Source organism: Eretmochelys imbricata, chromosome 4 (assembly GCF_965152235.1).
Source record: "Eretmochelys imbricata isolate rEreImb1 chromosome 4, rEreImb1.hap1, whole genome shotgun sequence".
NCBI lineage: Eukaryota > Metazoa > Chordata > Testudines > Cheloniidae > Eretmochelys > Eretmochelys imbricata.
This window is the reverse complement of record NC_135575.1, coordinates 20704267-20724794: the sequence shown is the minus strand read 5'-3', so window position 1 is coordinate 20724794 and position 20528 is coordinate 20704267. Positions and strand designations below refer to the sequence as shown.

The following is a 20528-nucleotide window of genomic DNA, read 5'->3' as shown; positions in this document are numbered from 1 at the left end:
AAAAGCTGGAATGTTAGAGCAGAGTGGCATGTAGTGTTAAATCAGATCTCTTACAGCCAGAATGTCTGTAGTATAACTTGGAGGTATCACACAGTTCTGTAGCAACATAAAATTAAGTGTTGCCCTATGTCTTCAGTAGTAAGCATAATGTTTTCACTTAGACAAAGATTGTTGGTTGGCACTTATCTCTCATGCTATGCGTAGCAATATTCAGATTGCAACATTATGTTTAAATAATCACATACTAAAATGTTATAGATTGCAAGAAACCCTGAAGAGATCTACCACTTTATGTGTGGCACACTGTTTGGTGTTCAGCAACAGTTTCTGTCTGAAGAAAAGAGCCTCTCGGATATAACTCGAGAAGCACTGGGATGTCTGATAGAAAAAGGACTACTAAAAAGAAAAATGACCTGCGAAAAGGAACAAAAATCCCAAAGTAATCTAGAGATCACACAGTTGGGTCAAGCTACCTACAAAGGTGAGAGAGTTTTCTTCATTTTCATGGTACTTTTTTTCACAATAACATTTAAAATCTGGCCTTTTTTTCTTCACACTCACTTAAAACTTTCATCCAACCTCTTACCTCCTTTCTGAAACAATAATTTAAAATCAAAATAACACCTGGAAGATCATGATATAATAGAGTGTAACCAGCACTGTTGGTTAAAGGAAAATCATGTCTCACAATTCTTTGAACCTGTCAGTAAAGTAGTAGACAAAGAAAAAGTGGTGAGCATAAACTATTTAGACTTCAAAAAGGTCCTGCACAAAAGGCTGCTAAAGAAGCTATGTAGTCATGAGACGAGAGGCAAAGAATTATCATGGCTCAAAAAGTGGGTAGGAGGACAGGAAAGCAAAGAGTAGGATTACATGGTCAATTTTCACCTTGGCAAAAAGTTAACAGCAAGGTGTCTCGGGTTCTGAAGTAGGTGCCATGTTTGTTTAATATATTAATTAAGCATATGGTAAGGGGGGTGAGTAGTGAAGTAGCAAGTTTTACAAATGACACAAAGTGGTTTAGATTAATCAGGACCAGAGAGGTTTTGAGAAACTTCAAAGAACCCTAAATAAGCTAGGTGATTGGGAAATAGTATGACAAACATAGGGTGTATAAATGCAAAGTAGTGCCCATTGTCAGGGGAAGTGTAAATTACTTGTGCACCTTTTCAGATTTCTAAATCAATTCTATCAACTCAGGAAAGGGACTTGGCATCATTGTAGACAGCTCAGTGAAGATTAAGATATCTGCTTGGTGTGTAGCTACTGATCAAAAAAATGAATGATGTTAGGATTAATGAGGAATGTGGTGGACAATATTATAATGCCTTCGTATAAATCAGTGTGTGGCTTCCATCAGGAATACTGTGTGCAATGCACGTTTCCCCATCTCAAGAAGTATACTGCTAAATGAGAGAGAGTTCAGAGTGGTAATAAGAATAATCAAGGGAAAGGAGAAACTCCTATTAAGAGAGAGTGAAAAGATTGGGATTGTTTACCGTAGAAAATAAATGAAAAAGAGGGGACATAATGTAAGCGTATGCAATTTTTGAGACTTTAGATCAGGGATTTCTCTCAGAACGCAAGAGCACAGGGGCATTAAATGAAATTAAAAATGGGAAGCTGAAAACTGATAGATATTTTTTCACACAACATGTAATTAGACTGTAGAACTTGTTGCTACAGGAAATTGTTGAGGCCAAAAATTTAGCAAGATTCAAAAAGGGATTGGACATTTATATGGATATCAAGAATTTCAAGACTTGCTATAGTCAATAATAAAAAGTGTGGAAGTTATGTTAAATCTCATGCTTCGGGATTTTAAGCCAATCTCTAATTGTTGATGTCAGGATGTCATATAATGAGGGAGACTGATTAGCCCACATTTGTCTACCTTCTTGCACCTTTTTCTGAAGCGTCTGGTACTGAACTAGAAGGACCACTGATCGAATCCAGTATGGCAGTTCCTATGTTCCTGTCTTGACTACTGAGTTCTAATATTCAAATATCCCCCCATTAAAAATAGAGAGCAAGTGTCTTCCTTCATTTTAACTGCTTTTTCTGTTATACAAATGAGTTCTAAGTATATTTGGCCTTTGTTGTAGTAACACTCTCCAGGGTGTCATCCACATGCAGTATTGCAATTTTGGGGTAGTAAAATACATTTCTTTTTGACTTAACAAATTAGACTTGGGAGTCCTTGGCACCCTGCTGGTTACTGAAATAGGGGCTTTATTAAAGGTCCCTAAAGAAAGAACAGAGGGAGAATTACATATGATACAGTATATTATACTTAACTCTCGCTGTTATATAAACTGGTATCTTTATACTAATTCATTTTAGGCTCTATAGACTTGGCCTATTGTGATGCTCTCTACAGAGACTTGAAGAAAGGTCTTGAGGGGTTGGTTCTTGAGAGCTGCCTTCACCTTCTCTATCTGACAACTCCATATGACATGACTGATCACTGCAGACCAGACTGGATGATCTATTTTAGACAGGTAAGACACGGCTTCCACCCATACAGCAAGTGCTGTCCTGCACAGAAAAATATAGGTTGGGTTATATAGCTGTTTCCTCTGTTATCAGTTCACTTGGGATTGTAACCCTTTACTCCTGGGGGAATTCTGCGCCAAAAAAATTAATTTTGTGCACAATACTTTAAAATTTTGCAAATTGTATTTGTCAAAATAACACTCTCTAATCACACCAGTTTCAATTATTTTGGTAATATATTTCAAATTACTTGTCAGCAAGCATGTTTGTAACAATACAGACACACACAAAAATTCTTCCAGGAGTAGAGAATTAAAGAAACACCTACAACAACCCAGTTCCTACTTCTCTGCCCCCATCTCCCTCCAGAGCCCAGCAAGGGGGGTCAGAAACTCACACTTCTTTCCCTCCCAGAGCCCAGCTGAGGTCCCTGGCCCAGACTCTCTCACTTTCTACCCCCCCCCAAAGCCTAGCAGTGCCCCCCCTCTCATCCCAGATACTCACACCCTCTACTCCCTCTCTTCCTCCCCCTCCCCTGACACTCTCCTCTTCTCCCACCCAGGGTCCAGCTGTGGGTACACCTTGGGGCAGACACTCACACCTTCTACCACCCCAGAGGCAAGCTGTGGGCCCTCCTTCCCCCCACCATCCCAGACACTCACACCCTCTACCCCCCCAGAGCCCAGCTATTCTCTAGGTGGGTAGGGTCTGAGCACAGGGATCCAGAGGGAAAAACAACCTGACGCTCGGTCCCGGGCTTGCACGGAGTTCCCAGTGCGCCGCCGCCTCCTTCCTTCAGGGCGTGCTGGGAACTACAACTGCTGGGAACTCTCCAGTTCCCTCCCCCTCCCCTTGACCTTGTCTTCTATTTGTGATCTGGGCTCTGCTGGGTCCTGCGGCCTGTGGTGGTGGCCAACATCTCTGCCACCCATTTCTGTAGGGGGAAAAAGGAAATTCTGCATGCCCAACATTAATTTTTGCAAAATTCTGCATTGCGCAGTGGCACAGAATTCCCCCAGGAGTAAACCTTTTGAACTACTAGCCACCTAGCAGCTAAAATTAATAAGTTAAAGAAAAGGGACAAGCTAATATACCATGAACATTTATTATAGAGAAACTAAGGGAAACAATCATATTGATTCAAAATGTAACTGTAACCAGTACTGTAGCATTAAAACTCAAATGTAATTATATGCTAAATCAGTTTATTATTTCACTCATTAGAACTGTGTAATCCAATGAGCTCTTCGCCAGGAGAATTGAGATATATAACAGAGCTGCTTCTTAACACAGCACAAAACAGTAGTTTTGTTTTAAGTAGTTTTAAGATGTAGTTTGGCATCTTACGATTTCTAGCTGTACCTGGGTCTGGCTTGATCTCTGAACTGTAAAGCCTCTCTCAGTGTATGTCTGCACTGCAGCTGGGGTGTGCTTCCGAGCACGACTAGATGGGTGAGCTACATCCACTCACCCTAGCACGCTAAAAATAGCACTGTGGCCAAGGTGGCACAGGCAGTGGCTCAGGCTAGCCATCGGAGTAGGTAGGTGGGGGGTCCGGACGTAATTGTACACAGGCAACTAGCCTGAGATCCTGCCTGTGCTACCCCAGCAACGCTGCTATTTTTAGTGCTCTAGATCAAGCAGAGCTAGTATGTGTGTGTCTGTCTGCCTGTGCTGGGAAGTATACTCCCAGCTGCAGTGTAGACATACCCTTAGACAGTGATCGTAAAGTGTAATATGCCCATGATAACATTAAAATCCCTAAAGCTTATGGTTTGCTTTGTATAAATCCCATTCTGATGTGAAAGCCAAGATACAACTGGAAAGTCTGAAGTCAGAGGCAGTTCAAAGTGTAGCCAAGGAAACTACTGAGTTCTGGGTAAAACCAAATAAATTGGTTGATGCTGAAGTGGTTAATAAAAGACTAAGAGATCATTTTGTACTCTGTTCATATTATAAAAAATACATTTTATTTCTTGAGCATCCTTCATAAAAAGTACTAAACATAGGGGAAAAGTAAAATAAAGCATTCCAAAGACCTCTGCGCGGCAACGCTTATCCTGGCAAAAAGGGAAAATAGTCGCTGACTTCCAGTAACACAAAAATTTTCCATAGCTTGCTTCTGTGAATGATTACAGAGCCAGACATCTGATAAGCACTTAATTTAAATTGGCTTTTTTGGTGTTCTGCTTAGTATTGCTCATATATTTTATCAAAACTATACGCAAAGATACTAAAATTCAAGGAAAACTTTTTTTATATGCTTAAAAAGTTTTAGAATTTGATAGTGGTCAGCTTGAACATGAGTTCTCTCAAATTTTCACTGCCTTCTTGCATATCTCCAGTGATAAACAAATAAACAAAATTACAGATATTGCAGCTCAAAAACTATCATGTAACGATGCTTGTGCCCACTTAAATAGCTATACTACAGATAAGGGGGAAGTGATTCCGTGTCTGTGTGTTTTGTACACATGCAGGTGTGTTGCAGAAGGGGAGATGGGGTTCATCTGTATTAATGTATATATTTATGACATTTTTAAAGGGATAAAATGTTATGTATTTGAAGTTCTCTTTTAACTGTTATATCTTTATTGGAGTTACAAGATATAATATTTTAAAGGTATTTTGCATTTGATTAATATAGAAAGTGTGTTGAGCTGCAGTGTTGGTTTTTTAATTTTACTTTTTAGTTCAGCCAGCTAAATTCAGTAGAACAGAAAGTAGCAGCTATTGTGGGAGTCCCTGAAAGTTTTATTACGAAAAAGGCTTCTGGACAAGCCATCAAAAAGGTAGGCTGAAAATTATTTTTATTTAAAGACAAAACAGTAGAATTGTAATCTTGTCAATTGAATTGTTTTTCATAGTGCAGCTAATAATTGAGGGTTCTCTAATGTCACAGTTATGGTAATTTTAGGGGTGACTTGTAGCTAGGAAATGCATAGTTTTCAGACAGAAATATGATTTTTCAAGTTAATGATGCCCTGTTAATTATTTTTTCTCGTATGAAGTTATTAAAGTGCATTCTATTGTATAGCCATGGAAACGGTAGGATCCAGGACTCTCATGCTAGCCATGGCAAACACACAGCTTAATTATTGTAGTTTTCAGAAACAGAAATCAGATTGAGGTGTACAGAGTCAGAGTAGGCTGAACTAATCTTTGTTTTCACCAAAATGCTTCCCATTATTTCTTCCCTTACTTCACAAATTCTTGAATGCAACACTACTACATCTGTCTGTTTCATAGGATTAGAGAGGTTTAGAGATGGAAAAGCCCTATTCTGGTGATAGTCTGTTCCCCTAGTAATGTAGAGTTCTCTGATATTCTTTCAGTTTTATCTATTGGACCCTCGCTCACAGTTCTAACTGAACATGTGCACCTGTCTTCCCAGGATGTGGACAACGGTGTCGTAAATAGGCTGTACCTGTCCTTTGTTCTTTATGCCCTCCTGAAAGAGACCAACATATGGAACGTTTCAGAAAAATTTAACATGTCTCGAGGATATGTGCAAAATCTCCTGAACTCTGCTGCCTCATTCTCCTCCTGTGTGCTGCACTTCTCTGAGGTAATATATTTTAAATGGACATTTTTGCTTTTACATGATGTAAAGTATAAAAATGTATTCATCAGGGTCTGAGGAAAAGGGTGACTTTTTGCTGTAGAGTTTTAGAACTTATTACTGTACATTAAAATGGTGTCACCTTTTAGAGGTCATCTAATCGTATGGTGACTTCTTGGAAACATGGCTGCATTGGCAGCTTCAACTGCTACTTCAGCTTTCCAAATTCAGAAAATCCAAAATGACTTCCAAAGAACATCTAATCCCTAAAGTATTGCCTCATCCTTCAAAAGGGCCCAACTTTGGGGTGACTAGCTGAGGAATGCTGGACTCAACTCTTGGAACTGGCCAGAAGGATTACTACGAATGGTATAATCCCTCTTCCAAGGCGACACATATGCTGCCTTGGCAATGCTCCAACCAGAATACTAGCCCAGAGTACAGGAATTTAACTAGACTTGTAACATTACTTTACAGACTTTAATATCCTTTTGTTTCTGCAGGAGTTGGAGGAATTTTGGGTTTATAAAGCCCTGCTGACAGAACTCACGAAGCGACTGACTTATTGTGTTAAGGCAGAACTCATCCCTCTTATGGAGGTGGCAGGGGTTTTAGAGGTTAGTGTACCCACTTTGGGAGTCCGGATAATGGTAAATCCAAGCTTTTATACTAACCTCAACCATGATGTCCCCAAGTGCCTGTGGAAGAAGCCAAAAAAACATTTTTATAAAGAATCTAGCATTTTGCTAAAATCTTGTTAAATCTTTCTGGGGTGCAAGTTCTACGATGAAAAGAAAATTATTCTGTTAAATGTGGAGGGCCATCTTTGTGTTTCAGTGGTTTTCATAATTCACCTGTTCAGTTTATAAGTAAAAAGTGTTGACCAATATATGCCGGCTACATATATATCCCATATTAATAATATATATTGTCTGTGCCAGATACATATTTTCATACATTAAGCACAAACATAATTGCAATTATATAGCCTAAAATGGACTATACCTTTACTATAATACTTTTCACCCTAAGTATCCCATAACATCTTGCATTTGCTGAAGTAAGCTTTGGCTTAAGTAGGTAGAGAAACTGTCAGGATCGAGGCATGTGAACGTGGTACCCTAGTACAAACTTAGAAGGTGTCTTCATGCCCTGGGTACCTGTAATCCATGTGTGCAGAATAAAGAGATAAGGGGTATGCCATGGTACCAGAAAAACAAAGTAGAAAGCTGATTGGTTAAGTCTAGTTTCAGTTGATCTACACAATCCCTTTTTATAATGCTGCTCAAGATGGCTTCCCACAGACTGGTACTGTATTGAACCTTTTCCCTGTACTATATTATTATTTGCTTATAGCAGTAAATCTGACTGATACTGGTTATATGGTCTCTTGAATATGTTTCATAATAAACCAAAGTGTGGTCAAGCAATTGACTGTACAAATTATCAACAAACTGTTTCCCTGTAAAAACTGCAAGCTCAAACTCAAATTTTGCATTCAGGTTGCTTTTTCCTTCTGGCTGCTACAACAGCAACAATAAAAATGTCACAATAGTACACTGGTTACCAATTCTGCTGATGCTCAAGCTGAAATAGAATCTTATGTGCTCTTTTGTTCTACTGGTGGCTCTGCGGAATTAATAGGAGTAAAAAATGGTATAGTAATTTAATTCATCACTCTAGTCAAGAGAGAGTCTACTTTGTGCACCTATTTTGAGTTGGAAGCTACCACTTTTTTTACAGTGACTTTTCTGATGAAGCCCACATTTTGAGGAGGGAATTATGTTGGTCTCTAATCTGAAGGAGGCTGTTCAAATATCAAATGAATCTGTTTAGTAAATACTGCCCTCAGTGCTATTTCATGTGCATTCTCTGATCTCATTTCAAAGTTAAATGACTCCACACTTAGACCATATTGTGGACAAATGCTGCTACCGTTATCAGGTTCAGCAGTAGTAGTGCTTTTCGCCAGGAAGGGAAACTAGCTAGTAGCCTAATCAGTTTCCCTCTGCTGGACAACCCTTTCTCTGTAAAAGTTTCTGAACTTGATGCAAAGGGGAAACAGGGTCTGTTTACCTCTTCAGTTGCTCTTTAAATGGAGTCATCTGCAGAGGGAAGTAGAGTAGAACTGTACAGTTCTTTCAAAGTTTTGTTTTACAGCTGTCAGCGTAAAATATGACTGCTGCCTTCTAGTGGCTGCTGCCCAAGATGTGTCCTTACTGGTATCAAAACTGATTTCAAAGGTGTTGAATGTGGTGTGTGGCCAACAATGCTATGCAGGCCGGACTCCTACAGAATTTTGTGAATGAAACACTACTAAAACCAATGTTACACATAAGCGCTTGATAGACAAACATTGCAGTCTGTACCCATTCTCTAAAATATTTTCAAATTAATGAAATAAAACAGCTCCTGTAGGACTGAACTCACTATCCTGGAGGTACTCTGGACCACCCAAATAAACTATCATTATCAAGCACATAAAACAACTGTACAATGCAGTCTTTTCTACATGGAAGGTAGTTACAGGTAGCTACCAAGCTACTCTTCTACGAAGTCAGCAAACCACTGCCCTGTTATCCTATGGCTAAACGTTTCTAGTCCATGGCTGCTCTAGAAGACATTGTAAAGTCTCTAGATCTTTTAAGGCTGGTTTCTTTATCGAGAGGAAAATTTTAAGCAGCTAGAACCAAATAAATAGAAGAAAATTCATGGAACTAAGCAAGAGAAGGAAAAAAAAGCTGGAAGGCAGTTCAGTGAAGCCTGAGGATAGCATTTGTGCATTAAAGTTCAGCTGTTTGTATATCTTAAGTTATAGAACAATCTTTGTTAACCTTGTTTTGTATGAAAAACATAACATCCATGGTCAGATTGGAGATGGTTTTCATTTAAACTGTGTAAGACCTAGCACAACTAATTTTGCAACAAAGATCTTTCTCATAAGTGTCTCTTTTTTTGGCTGCTTTTGTTTCTTTTCATCATAACATTATGAGCTCTAATAAAATGCCTGAGAAAAGGAAACCAAACAAATAATAATAAAAATAATAATCCTATTCCTTAAGTACTATACCTCTCCATTCATTATATGAGAGTCCATAGTCACAGCTTTGCACCCAATACAAAAATAAACAAGGGTGGTATTACTCAGATGTTGGAAGAAAAATAAAACATTTTGTGTGCTATAAAATTAAAATACCTTTTCTGTTCTGAGCTTATTGTCTGAGGCTGTGTGGCTATTAATCATCTGATTTCATGGCAGTGACAGTCCTCAGAGGTTCAAAAATCAGATTTTCAAAAGAACTCAGCACTCAGCTGCTTCCATTCAGGCACCTAAATGAAGTGACCAGATTTTTCAAATGTGCTCAGCTCAAATAGAGGACGAGTGCTGAGAGAGAGATGACAATAAGAGGAAAGACAGGTCTATACCGATCCATTTCTTGAGAGGAAATAATGTGGAAGAGGCAGAAAGGTTACTAATAGCTGAACAAGAATGTAGAGAGGAAATAATGGCTTTTCAGGAACAAATTTAATTATTAAGTAAACTTTTGTAACAGTGACTGGACTTCATATGCATACAGTATCACTCTGCCATTTGAAGTAATCAGAAATTAGCTGATATATGAATGAACTATGAGGTCAGAACAGAGATTTGGACTTACTGACAAGTTCCTTGCACTTCTTATTTACTAATCTAATTTCTAACATTGCTTTATTTTTGGCCTGCAGTCTCGAGCAAAACAGCTGTATGATTCAGGATACAAAACTCTAGCACACCTAGCTAATGCAGATCCAGAAACACTGGTGAAGATGATAGAGCATTTGTCACGACGTCAAGCCAGACAAATAGTTTCATCCGCAAAGGTGAGCAAAACTTGACTATTTGAGCTGTCAAAGGGATATTGGCAAACATGGAACTCTGGGTGAAAACTTTGAGTTAACTAAATATTTTTCCATTTAGTAATCTTTCCCCAATAGATTGATTTAGGTAATTTTTGACTAGCTAGGATCAACATGCAAAATTTACTAGTGGGAGTTTCCCACTTAAATCTCCCATGTATTAAGCAGGGGTGGGTGTGTGTGTAATATATAAAACCTCTTTGCCTGTAATTTTCATTCAAGATGACGCTTTTCTGTAATAGATCCCTAATCATACCACTGTGGGGAGGCTAAGAGTATTTCCTTCATATTGCTATAAAAGGAATGAGGGAGACCCTTGCTGACCATTTTGCCTCAACAGCAGCTAAGTGCTATGCAGGTGCAAAGTATTATTTCCATCCAGTGATCTAAAAGGATTTTACAAGCTGGCGAAGGAGGAGTATTATTCTCATTTTACCAGTGGAAAAACTGAGGCAAAGAAGTTGCATGACTTGCCAGAGTCATGCAGGGAATCAGTGACCTGACTTCTAGTCCCATGCAGTAATCACAATTGCACATGCACCGCTCTGGTGAGGCAGTTTAGTGCCGCAGAATTTAACATCTAGAAATTGTAGTGGTGCTCATGGCTGGGAGAATAGATTTCTTCGGTCTATAAATTATAGCCTGCCCGCTCACCCCAACCTCCTAAAAAATTGCCAACTTACTATAGAAGATGTGCATGAAAAATCTATTCACAAATTGTGGAACTAACAAGATCTGTGCTTAACTTCACACTGGTGGTCGTCACATTGCTTTTAGTCATACTACCTCCCTATTCCTCTCTTTACTTTGTTTGTCATCTGTTTAGAACACATGCTCCTTCGGGCAAAGACCTTGGCTTTGTATCAGTCTGTAAAGCATGGTGGATGTTATACAGATAAATATACAGAGAACAGAAATCATAATAAATATGGCTAATCTCAGAGCAAAAATTACAAGCAGCATTTGCTTTTTCTTCCTAGTCAACAGAATTTTTCCCTCACACAGTTAGTTTGTGTCCTTGTTTGTGTTGAAGCATCAACAATGTCAGAATGACTGGAAGTAGTTCTACTTTTACAACCAAGTCCGCAGAGGGAAGTCATTTATTGAGCCTTGTGAAACAGCAGCAGTTTATAATATGAGGGAAGACCTTAGAATCAGTATAAATTAGGGCTGGTTTACACAGTTTTAGCACCAATTTAACAAAGTTCTACTGTGGACACTCATGCTGATTTAAAACTGCTTATATCAGTTTAGCTTGCATCGGGCATTTCTCTCCAAGATATGTTTATGCCAGGGACTCCAAGTACAGCCCCAAGAAATAAGAACAATACATCACACTGGATAATGTTATATTATTACCACTAGATTCTTAGACACTTGTGAAATCTGAAGAACAAACTAACTGCGATGCCACAAAACATTCATGAGTTACTGTGATTCTCCATAATATGTTTATGGTTTTAATATTAGACATACAACTGTTGCTTAATGCAAGGAAATCATCATCTGCTGTTTTTACTTTTGTGGTCAACATATTAATGTTAACTTCCTTTCAGAGTTTGTTTTTACAATTTAAAAAGTGTGGCTATTGTTGGAAATGGTCTTAACAAAAACACTTTAAAACCTTGTGAAACTGTAATGTTTAAATGGCCTAAATTTGGCTGTTTATATAACTGTATTAATAGAACAAGAAGAAATTATGCTCATTTCTTAGAACTGCAGAATAAAAATTGTGATCTGTACATTCTGTGACATTTTTGTTCTAGTCTTCTAGATTTGACATATCAAGCTTAAACTGAAGTAGGATGGATAGGCTTATATAAAGAAGATTTCTGCGAGCAGTAAAGCCATATTGATATATTAAATGTGAAAATCCTCCTAGTGACTTGCAATTCTTGAGTCAATATTATAGTAATTTTGTTCCTAATAACCTAATTTCTTCTTCTTAGTTTGTGTTTGAATGACGAGGTCTGTTTCATCTTACTGCTAATTGCACTGGCATCTGTTTGTGAACTGTCTCCTAATCATTTAATTTGTGGCTGCAGATGCTGCTGAGGGAAAAAGCTGAGGCTCTACAAGAAGAGGTTGAAGAACTGTTGAAGGTGCCTACAGATACATCTGAGGGCCCCCTAACAACTTTGCCATAAAAAACCATGATGCAGTGGAATGAATTTTCAGCTCTTAAAATTATTTTAATTCTTTTTAATGTACATATGTGTAACTTAAGCTTCTGTTCTCATAATAAATATTCAAAACACCCTTTTTTTATACCTCAGTTTTTGTAAATTTTGAAATCAGAATGCTCTTGTAACTCTGGATGTCATTTGAATGGTCTGATTGTTGGATCTCTTGAATAACTGAGGAGGAAGAATCAAAAAGTGGCACTAGATACACAGTTCTATAAATGCAGGTAGCCTTGTTCCAATTGCATGGAATTGTGGGTAGAATGTTAGTTGACTGTTCGGTGAATAGCCTTCCATCACTAGAGACCAAGGGTAAACGTTTAATTTAGACACACGTGAAAATTAGTTTATTCCCATTATTAGTCCCCTTGTAGATATTTATCTGTATGACTAAACTACCTCACAATTGTGGTATGTATTCAGTCTGTTTTCAAGTAGGAGTTACATGATTCAGAAGCTGTGTACCTGTACAAACACTGCCTAATTTAAGCACTACTTCTACCTAACTGTCATGAGGTCAACATCAAATTCACACTGTCTGTGCTGACGTATACTTTGCCTGGGAAGGTTTAGAAACCTTTCTGATTGTTTCTATAATATCTCCCCCAGAGTCTGTTGTTGCTAAATGCAGATCCCATTCTCTGCAGATACAGTGTTCTGCATAGACTAACATAAAGGTTCTCCAGAACTTACCTATCAATATCTTTAAGGTGATTTTGAAATTGGAAGGTGAAAGGTTTTAGGCAAGGGTCTAACTTTCCACTAACTGCATCAACATCCCACAACTCCATAGACAAACTCATTAGGATGCTAATAAAAAGGTATCTGTACCAAGACGGCTCTGGCAAAGAGGTAGCTGTCAGTTAAGATGGCTGTTTCTGTTCAGCTGTTATAGGTTAGACTTCTCTGTATTGGAAAGGTAGATAATAGCTTTTACTGGACAACACAAATTATACACAAGGCTCAGAACAATTCCGAAGCCATGGACAAAATCACAAAGCATTGTGGGTGGTATTCAGCACGGAGTGAAGCTTAAGCATAACTTTAAAAACGAAAAAGTTTCTCTGCAAAATCCGCTGGCACTTCCTGTTCCATACAGACTTCCCAACATACATTCTTCTTCTACCTTACTGCTACTGTTAACCCCTTCCACCCTCAGCATTAATCATGTCTGTGGTCTGTAGATGGTCTTGGATGGACATACTATCCTTTAGTCCATAGAACACGATTTTATGTTGCATCAGGGGGGTGTTTAATGCACACTGTAATAGATTTAGTAATGTCTTGATTTGTTTGAACGTGTTCCCAACCCGGAAGGTGGGGAGAGGCTGATCAGTTCTGGTCAAAGCTGTTAATAGTTTATCAACTGAGTTTTATTTACTATTGGACAGCTGAATGGAGGAAATCCAAATCAGCCATGGAATAAAGTATCTGTGGCAGGGCTTCATTTAAACCAGCCAAGTTGCTAGTGCTACAACTCTGGTAAGTATTTTTTGCCGCTATTGTATAAGGTACTTAAGTCAGCGCTGCTTCAGTTTTATACACTCCCTATTAAAGCTTGATCATGAACTCAAGCTTCACACTTCAGAAATACCACAGACAGCTCAACTCCTGGAAGCTCCATTTACACAAAGGAAGCATTGCTAGACATTTCACTACCTTGCAGAATGCCTTTTTTTGGATGCATCAGGACACATTGCCAAGTTAAATTTAAAAATAATAAATATGTAGTCCTAGCCATTGCCAAAGTGCTGAAGTAATATTTACAATAGCTTAAGTATTCAGAGCTGTCTCTTGTGCCCAGTGTAGAAATCCCTAGTGCTTTCTATTGGTAAAGAGATTGCTGAAAATGGTTCTTGCTCACTGAGGTCTCTCCAAAGTAGGGCTAATATGGAAAAAAAAATCTAGTTGCAAATAGAGAATTAATTTGTTTGTTTGGAGTTTTCATTTATGATGATCAATATTTCAAACAATCCCTAGAATGTGAAGAGCGGGGGGTGGGGGAATCACAGGGCTAAGTACATCAGGAGAAAGCTCCAACAGAGAACAATAGACATAACCTTCATAGAGGACCTTTTTAGTCATGTCTTCAGCCTTTGTCAGGACTGGTGGATCTAAATGTTGGTAGGTTTGTTTGGCTCTTCCTGGTTTTGCTCAAATCTTGAGGGGCAAAAGGCTGGATGGGAGTGTTTGGATTCTCATAACACTCACAAGGACAGTGAGAGAGCTCATAGACCACTGTTAGGGGTTCAGCACTGGTGCCTCACTACTCCACTACTGTAATTAATGTTCTAGGAAAACCTATATAAGTAACTAAGCTATGCGAAGTATTCATTTATTATGGTAATCTAATGATCTGTTAAGGGCTATTTTTATTGATTTGTAAACTCTTACTGTAAACATTTGATATGATCTTTCCTACATGATGAAACTAAACAGCAGAGAAATGGGTCTTTAACAGCAGGTGGTATTTGGGTCGCTTACTCCCCTGTGTGCACACTGCTTTGTTGGTTTTCTGGTGTACAAAATGGTGTGATAGTGCTGCTACCAGAGAAGATGGGGTTTAATCATGATGGTAGGTGTAGAGATTATGTGAAGGGTCCCCAAAAGGCCACAAAACCTAGGTCTCCTCAAAAGACCTAACAAAGGGTTATATGTGTTAGAAACAAGCAAATGCATTTAATTCCTCAAATCCCAGTCTGGGGGAAATTTAGGTTGGCATTTGTCATTTTTGCTGCTGTTTCTGCAGGCTGGGCAGTGCCAGATGGATGATCCTGTTTCCCACAGGCATTCTCTGATGTGACCTTTGCTTTGCTGTCTTTAGAACTGAAGTGATTGAGACGTCAGCAGTTGAAATGAACACTACTTTACAGCCAGCTTGTACTTTATTGTCTTTGATTAAAACAAGCCAGTCAATTCAAGGTGTAAAACGGGGTGTTCATTACCCACTGATGATAAATGGCCTATTATGGTATATCTTGCTGTCAAAAAGTTCACCCCAGGATGAACTTCGTAAGCTTCGTAAACTTTGGAGGAGAGTAAAAGGATTTTTTCCTTCATTTAAAGGATCTGGCAGGTCTGTCTTCCATGTGAACATGACAAAAGGGATTCAGCATGTTCCTATGGCTAAAGCAGGGGTCTGGAGTCAGGATTCCCAGCTCTGCCACTGGCTGCCACTGGGATTTTCAGGGAAGCCTTTTAGTTCAGTTTATCCATCTGTAAAACTGGTCTAATACAAAAGCTACTTCTAAAGGGGAGTCCAGGCTTCAATTGCTGTTTTGATCACAGCCACTATAAGTGAGATGTATTTTTTATGGCCTTGTAAGCCAGTTCCATGTGAGTTAGTTCTGAGAAGGCATTTCTAGTGCATGCCCATTCTCTCATATTGTAAACCTTAATTTTACCTTTTTTAAGTGTTGTGTCAGCTATGGATTCCACCTAGACTATAAGCCACCTACTTCAAGTTAAATGTGTTGCCTTTTGTGACTCGATTTGTAAGAAGGTGACCATTTAGTTTTTATTCTGCTTCTGATGTTTCAATGTCTCGAGCTGCGTAATGGTCCCAGATTATCTACAGTTGCCAGTTGTTGTGTATTCCTTGGAGAATATTTACATTCCACTGAATGGCAACAAAGTCATACCCTTTGGCAGCATGACAAACCTAACTTTCCTATACAGCAATGAAATGTTTCCTGTTTGATCTTACTGTTTTTTTACTCTTACATTTCCCTGTATTGCAAACGCCACTCATTCGTCACAATGAATAGCTGAATTATTTTTAAAATCACAAGTTGCCTTTATTTTTAATTGGAAGCTTTTAAAAGTAGCTATTCTTCAAGCCTGTGGCTTCTGATGACTTTTCTGCAGCTTCTCTTTACGAAGCCATGTGAAACACGGGGAATCAAAGAATAGTGTCAGTAAATGTTCCTCTCTTGTCCATAATTGTGAATAAAATAAACACTGAAGAAAGTTTAAAAATCAGAGAAGGAGGAGAGAAATTGGGTTTAAGCAAACGCAGCATGTTAAGTGAAGGATTGTCTTACTCAATCCGCTAGTTTCAGGGGGCTATGTGGTAAGTCTAGCCAGGAATTGTCTGTGTGTACATGACCAGAACAGCTTGCTGGTTTAGAATCAGGCTTGGAAAGATTTGCCTTTCTTTGGAATTTCAGCTGTTTCTGAGCTTGTGTTGAATTTTTCTGTAACAAAGGAAATTACCCAAACCACTCATTTAATCAAAATATGGCTGTGAAAATCAAGACTCAGAATCATACATTTTGTCATTGTTCAGCTTTCCAAGATGCTTAAGTCTTTGCTAGAGCCACTAACATGCTTAATGGCCTTTCCAGCAGCATTTTAATTAAAAATGTTTAACTTGGTCTCCAACGTAGTGAGAGAGCTTTTTGGATGGAAGGGAGAATGGATCACCACCATTTGTCTATTTAATACAGAAGTTTTGAGCTGTATTACGTGCAGAGTGGTTCAGCTAAATAGGTTAGATTAGGTGGTTTAAAAGTTTCCTATAAGCAGAGAGCACCTCATGGTGCTGGACGTTGAGGAGAGTAGGTTTTTTGTCTACCCATAATTATTATGAGTAGATCTGGGTCAGTCAGTACAGTTAAAATAAGAGTTCCTTCCTTGAATTTTTGAAAAATGGGGGAGTTTCCTCCCTTTTGACCCCCTAACTGCTTCTGGTATTCATAGAGGTAGACGTTCTAAACTGCACCAGTTAGGTGTGTGGTCCAGAAGTCCTCTCTATCATGGACAGGCAAGAATAGATTAATGGATTTTAAGGCCAGAAGGGACTGTTGTTATGATCTAGTCTGACCTCCTGCATAACACAGCTCACCCACTAACTTCTGCATCAGGCGCATAACCTCTGTTTCAGCTACAGCATATCTTTTAGAGAGACCTCTCGTTTTTACTTGGAGAATGGAGAATTCACCATGTCCCTAAGAAAGTGCATAGCTGCAAAATTTCAGTGGGTGGGGATGGGAAAGGAGAAGGTTACACCAGGACCTTCCCTGGCCACTCAAGTTTGCAGCCTGAGCATAGAAAACAAACCACCAAGTCTGTTTCACTTCTCCATTTTATTCTTACTCTATCATACAGAATCCTGTGGGCTGAATCTGCAGTAACTCCCATTCGATGCTCAGCTACAAATTGTGGGACAAAAAAGGTTCAAAAAGAAACATCAGCCTTGCAAAATTGTCATGAAAGATGGCTAACCTAGGCCCAAGCCCTCCCCCCGACACTGCTGTTACACGTGATCGTTGACTCACCCTGAGTGAGTGGGTAAGTAGAATTTTGCAGGGCTGGCTGAGGGAGCTGCGGGGTAGAAGATAGCTATGCAAACTGCAACCGTAGGGATGTTTTGGTTGTGGGCTTCCATGGTCACAGCTGGTGTGTGTTTTGTGCAAGCCAGAAGGTCAGTTGGTACTTTCTGCTGGAGGAGAACTGTGTTTTAAAAATAAAAAAATAGAATGTTGTGCTGGTGGTTAGAGGATCTTATCCATCTCGGAGTCTGAAGCATCAGTGATGACGCAAACTCCAATGCTTTAACCAGAACGATGTAGTGACCATGCTGCTTTTACTTTGCATTATACCAGCACCTACATATTTCCTACCAAGTCTGGGACCCATTGTGCTAAGCATTAAAAGATATGCCGGACTCCAATTGCTTACAGTCTAGACAGACAATGAGTGGTAAGGGAAACCAAAGCACAGAGAAATGAAATAACCTGCCCAAGCTCACATGGCAGGGTAGTGGCAGCACTGGGAATAGAACGTAGGTCTCCCAGTCCTGGTTCAGTGCTCTTTCCGCTACACTTGTTTCCCAAATGGTGGGTTGCGGGAAGGGTCTAGGTGTGGGTCACCTCACTCCTTACCCTGCACTCCCACTTCCACTGGGCGTGGGCATCAGGCAGAGGGAGCAGTGTGTCCAATACTGTAATGTTTTTACGAAGTTAATACAAAATCAGTATTGCCATTGCACAGTTACTGGATTTAAAACATAGCAAATAGTAGTTAAATACACACAGTACATATGTAATAGTGGTCCCCATAAAAGATTAAATGCAGCTGGTAGGTCACATGAGTAAAAAGTTTGGGAACCCCTGCAGTCGATCACGCTGTCCTTCTGCCTCTTGATCAGACAAATAACAGTGTGATTAGTCATTCCCTGCTCTTTAAGGGCCCAGTCCTATGAGGTATTGAAGGATCTTCAGATCTTCTGATTACATATGCCAGCCAATTATCTGTCATTCAAATGTACAGACCCCCGAATGCTCAAATTGTGAAGTTGGAACATTCATATGCAACTTGTAAAGGTTATTTGGTGTTGACAATGTGTGAATTAAATTAGTTAAAAAACCAGTGTTTTGTTGTGCACATGTTCAATACCCTGTAGATGAAGGGAGGATGGCCAGCTGGCATCTGGGGCAGTCTTAAGATAATTTGGGGGGCTCTTTTGAAAAGTGCAACCTTGACTGTTTTCTGGGTTTCTAATTCTTGTTTGGGGGGGGGGGGGGGGACCTAATAAATCCGAGCTATGCCTACAATCTGAGTTTCACCTTGCCAAAGCTTTCTGTGCAGGAATACAGTACAATACACAGCCAGCCACTAAACTGTAAAATAGGGCAGTATGTTGTAATACAGTTCAATGTGACTCAGTTAATGCTGTGTGGGAAATGTCACTGGAATTTCCTGACTTTCATGGGTTGAAAATCTTCACTCTTTTAAGTTCCTTAATATACAGGCGTTTTTCTGGCTTTGCATGATACTTTTTCAGTTTACAAGAAACAGAACTAGCTGTGGTCAGAATTGTCCACTTCGTTTCCCTGGATAAGTCTGCACTTCCTCTTGGTGCTATTTAATTTCCTAGACTGTTTTATCTTTACCTCACACTAGTTTTAAGAAATAGAGTTGCTTGTAATGGCCACACAACCACTAGCGTGAAATGCTTAGACTATGCAATATCATGATTACCCCTTCCAAGAAACTAAATACCTCTCATACAGTTGTGGGTTCCTCTGGGGCAGGGGTGGCCATCCTGCCGCTCCTTGTATAGTCACTGACTCTGGGGTTGGAGCTACAGGTGCCAACTTTCCAATGTGCCAAGGGGTGCTCACTGCTCAACCCCTGGCTCTGCCCTAGGCCTGCCCCCACTCCACCCCCTCCCCTGAGCCTGCAGTGCCCTTGCTTCCCATCTCCCTCCCTCCCCCCCCCCCCCCCAGCCTCCGGCATGCCACAGAACACAGATGATCAGTGGGGCTGCCGCTGGGCAGGAGGCACTGGGAGCAGGGGGAGGAGCTGATGTGCGGGCTGCTGACATATTACTGTGGCTCTTTGGCAATGTACATTGGTAAATTCTGGCTCCTCCGCAGGCTCAGGTTGGCCACCCTTGCTCTGGGGAAATGAGAAGAGGAGAACGGAGAATGGGACTGGGATGAAGGCACACAAGAGGTCTAATCCTGGTTGACATTGATGCCTGTAACCGTGGGCAAATCACATACTCTCTGCCTTCCTTTTTTTCATCTAGAAAAATGGGCTAGTGCCCTAAGACCCGTCTCCCAGTTTTGAACATTAAGAAGTTTGCAAAGCGAGTTGAAAATGACAAGTACAGTAAATTGTTATAATGAGCCCTAGTGCTCCGGTCGGGCAGCCTTTTCGCTTATCTTCAGCATCAAGGTTTTGTGGGCTACTAAAGATACAATGGAGTCTAGGACTTGCATAGCCAAAGTCCACCACGTTTGGATTCAGTGTGCAATCCGACAATCACTCAGCTCAAAAGCTGGAAGGTAAATAGTGTGACTAGGTGAGGTAGGGAAATATAGAGAACAATGCTGGCAAAAGTACAAAGAATCTCTGCTTAGAGTTGTGTGAGCACTTCCACAGCAAGGCAAAGGGTAGATCTGGAAAGAAACACTGACAGGCCATAACTAAACTCAAATACAGTAGTTGCCTCTTCTGTACCTGTACTAATGACTTTACTTTTGTGTTTGCTGTAATAATTGTCCTGTACTTCACTGAATCCTTATGCAGTTGATTCATTCATAAGGTTGGGTAACCCTTACCCCATTCCAATCAACTACTAGAATGTGAATTACTCTGGCAGCTATTCAACACAGGGTGTCTCCCTGCTGCCCTGCCCAGTGTATCCATACACCATTAATCGGCTCCCTGCCCTTGGAACCATAGTATTAACCCAAGGACCAGCGAAGACTGGAGAGCCATTAACAATCTTCTTATGCTGGGAGAGCAATGGATTTGACCCAGGCTGTCAACACACGTGGGTTAGTTTGCTCTGGTGGGTCTTGCTCTGTTGCTGAACTGCAGCGGGGAGGTGGCTGACTAGGAACATCTGAAGGCTTGTGCCAGCCCGAGGCCTGCGG

General features: G+C 40.0%; 1 protein-coding gene across 8 annotated transcripts in view; it reads left to right on the top strand.

The window, feature by feature from the left end:
* Nucleotides 1-12214, top strand: part of HELQ (helicase, POLQ like) — a 34733-nt gene extending 22519 nt beyond the window's left edge. For 7 of the 8 annotated variants that reach the window (XM_077814978.1, XM_077814977.1, XM_077814976.1 and 4 more), the window contains 7 exons: nucleotides 259-481; nucleotides 2344-2501; nucleotides 5190-5288; nucleotides 5891-6064; nucleotides 6562-6675; nucleotides 9785-9919; nucleotides 12001-12214. In XM_077814978.1, coding sequence (XP_077671104.1) covers nucleotides 259-481; nucleotides 2344-2501; nucleotides 5190-5288; nucleotides 5891-6064; nucleotides 6562-6675; nucleotides 9785-9919; nucleotides 12001-12102 — 1005 coding nt within the window. In that variant the 3' untranslated portion in view covers nucleotides 12103-12214. Of the gene's footprint in view, nucleotides 1-258; nucleotides 482-2343; nucleotides 2502-5189; nucleotides 5289-5831; nucleotides 6065-6561; nucleotides 6676-9784; nucleotides 9920-12000 lie in introns of those variants that run through there. The other variant, XM_077814983.1, reaches the window with a different exon arrangement.
* The last annotated feature ends 8314 nt before the right edge of the window (nucleotides 12215-20528 follow it).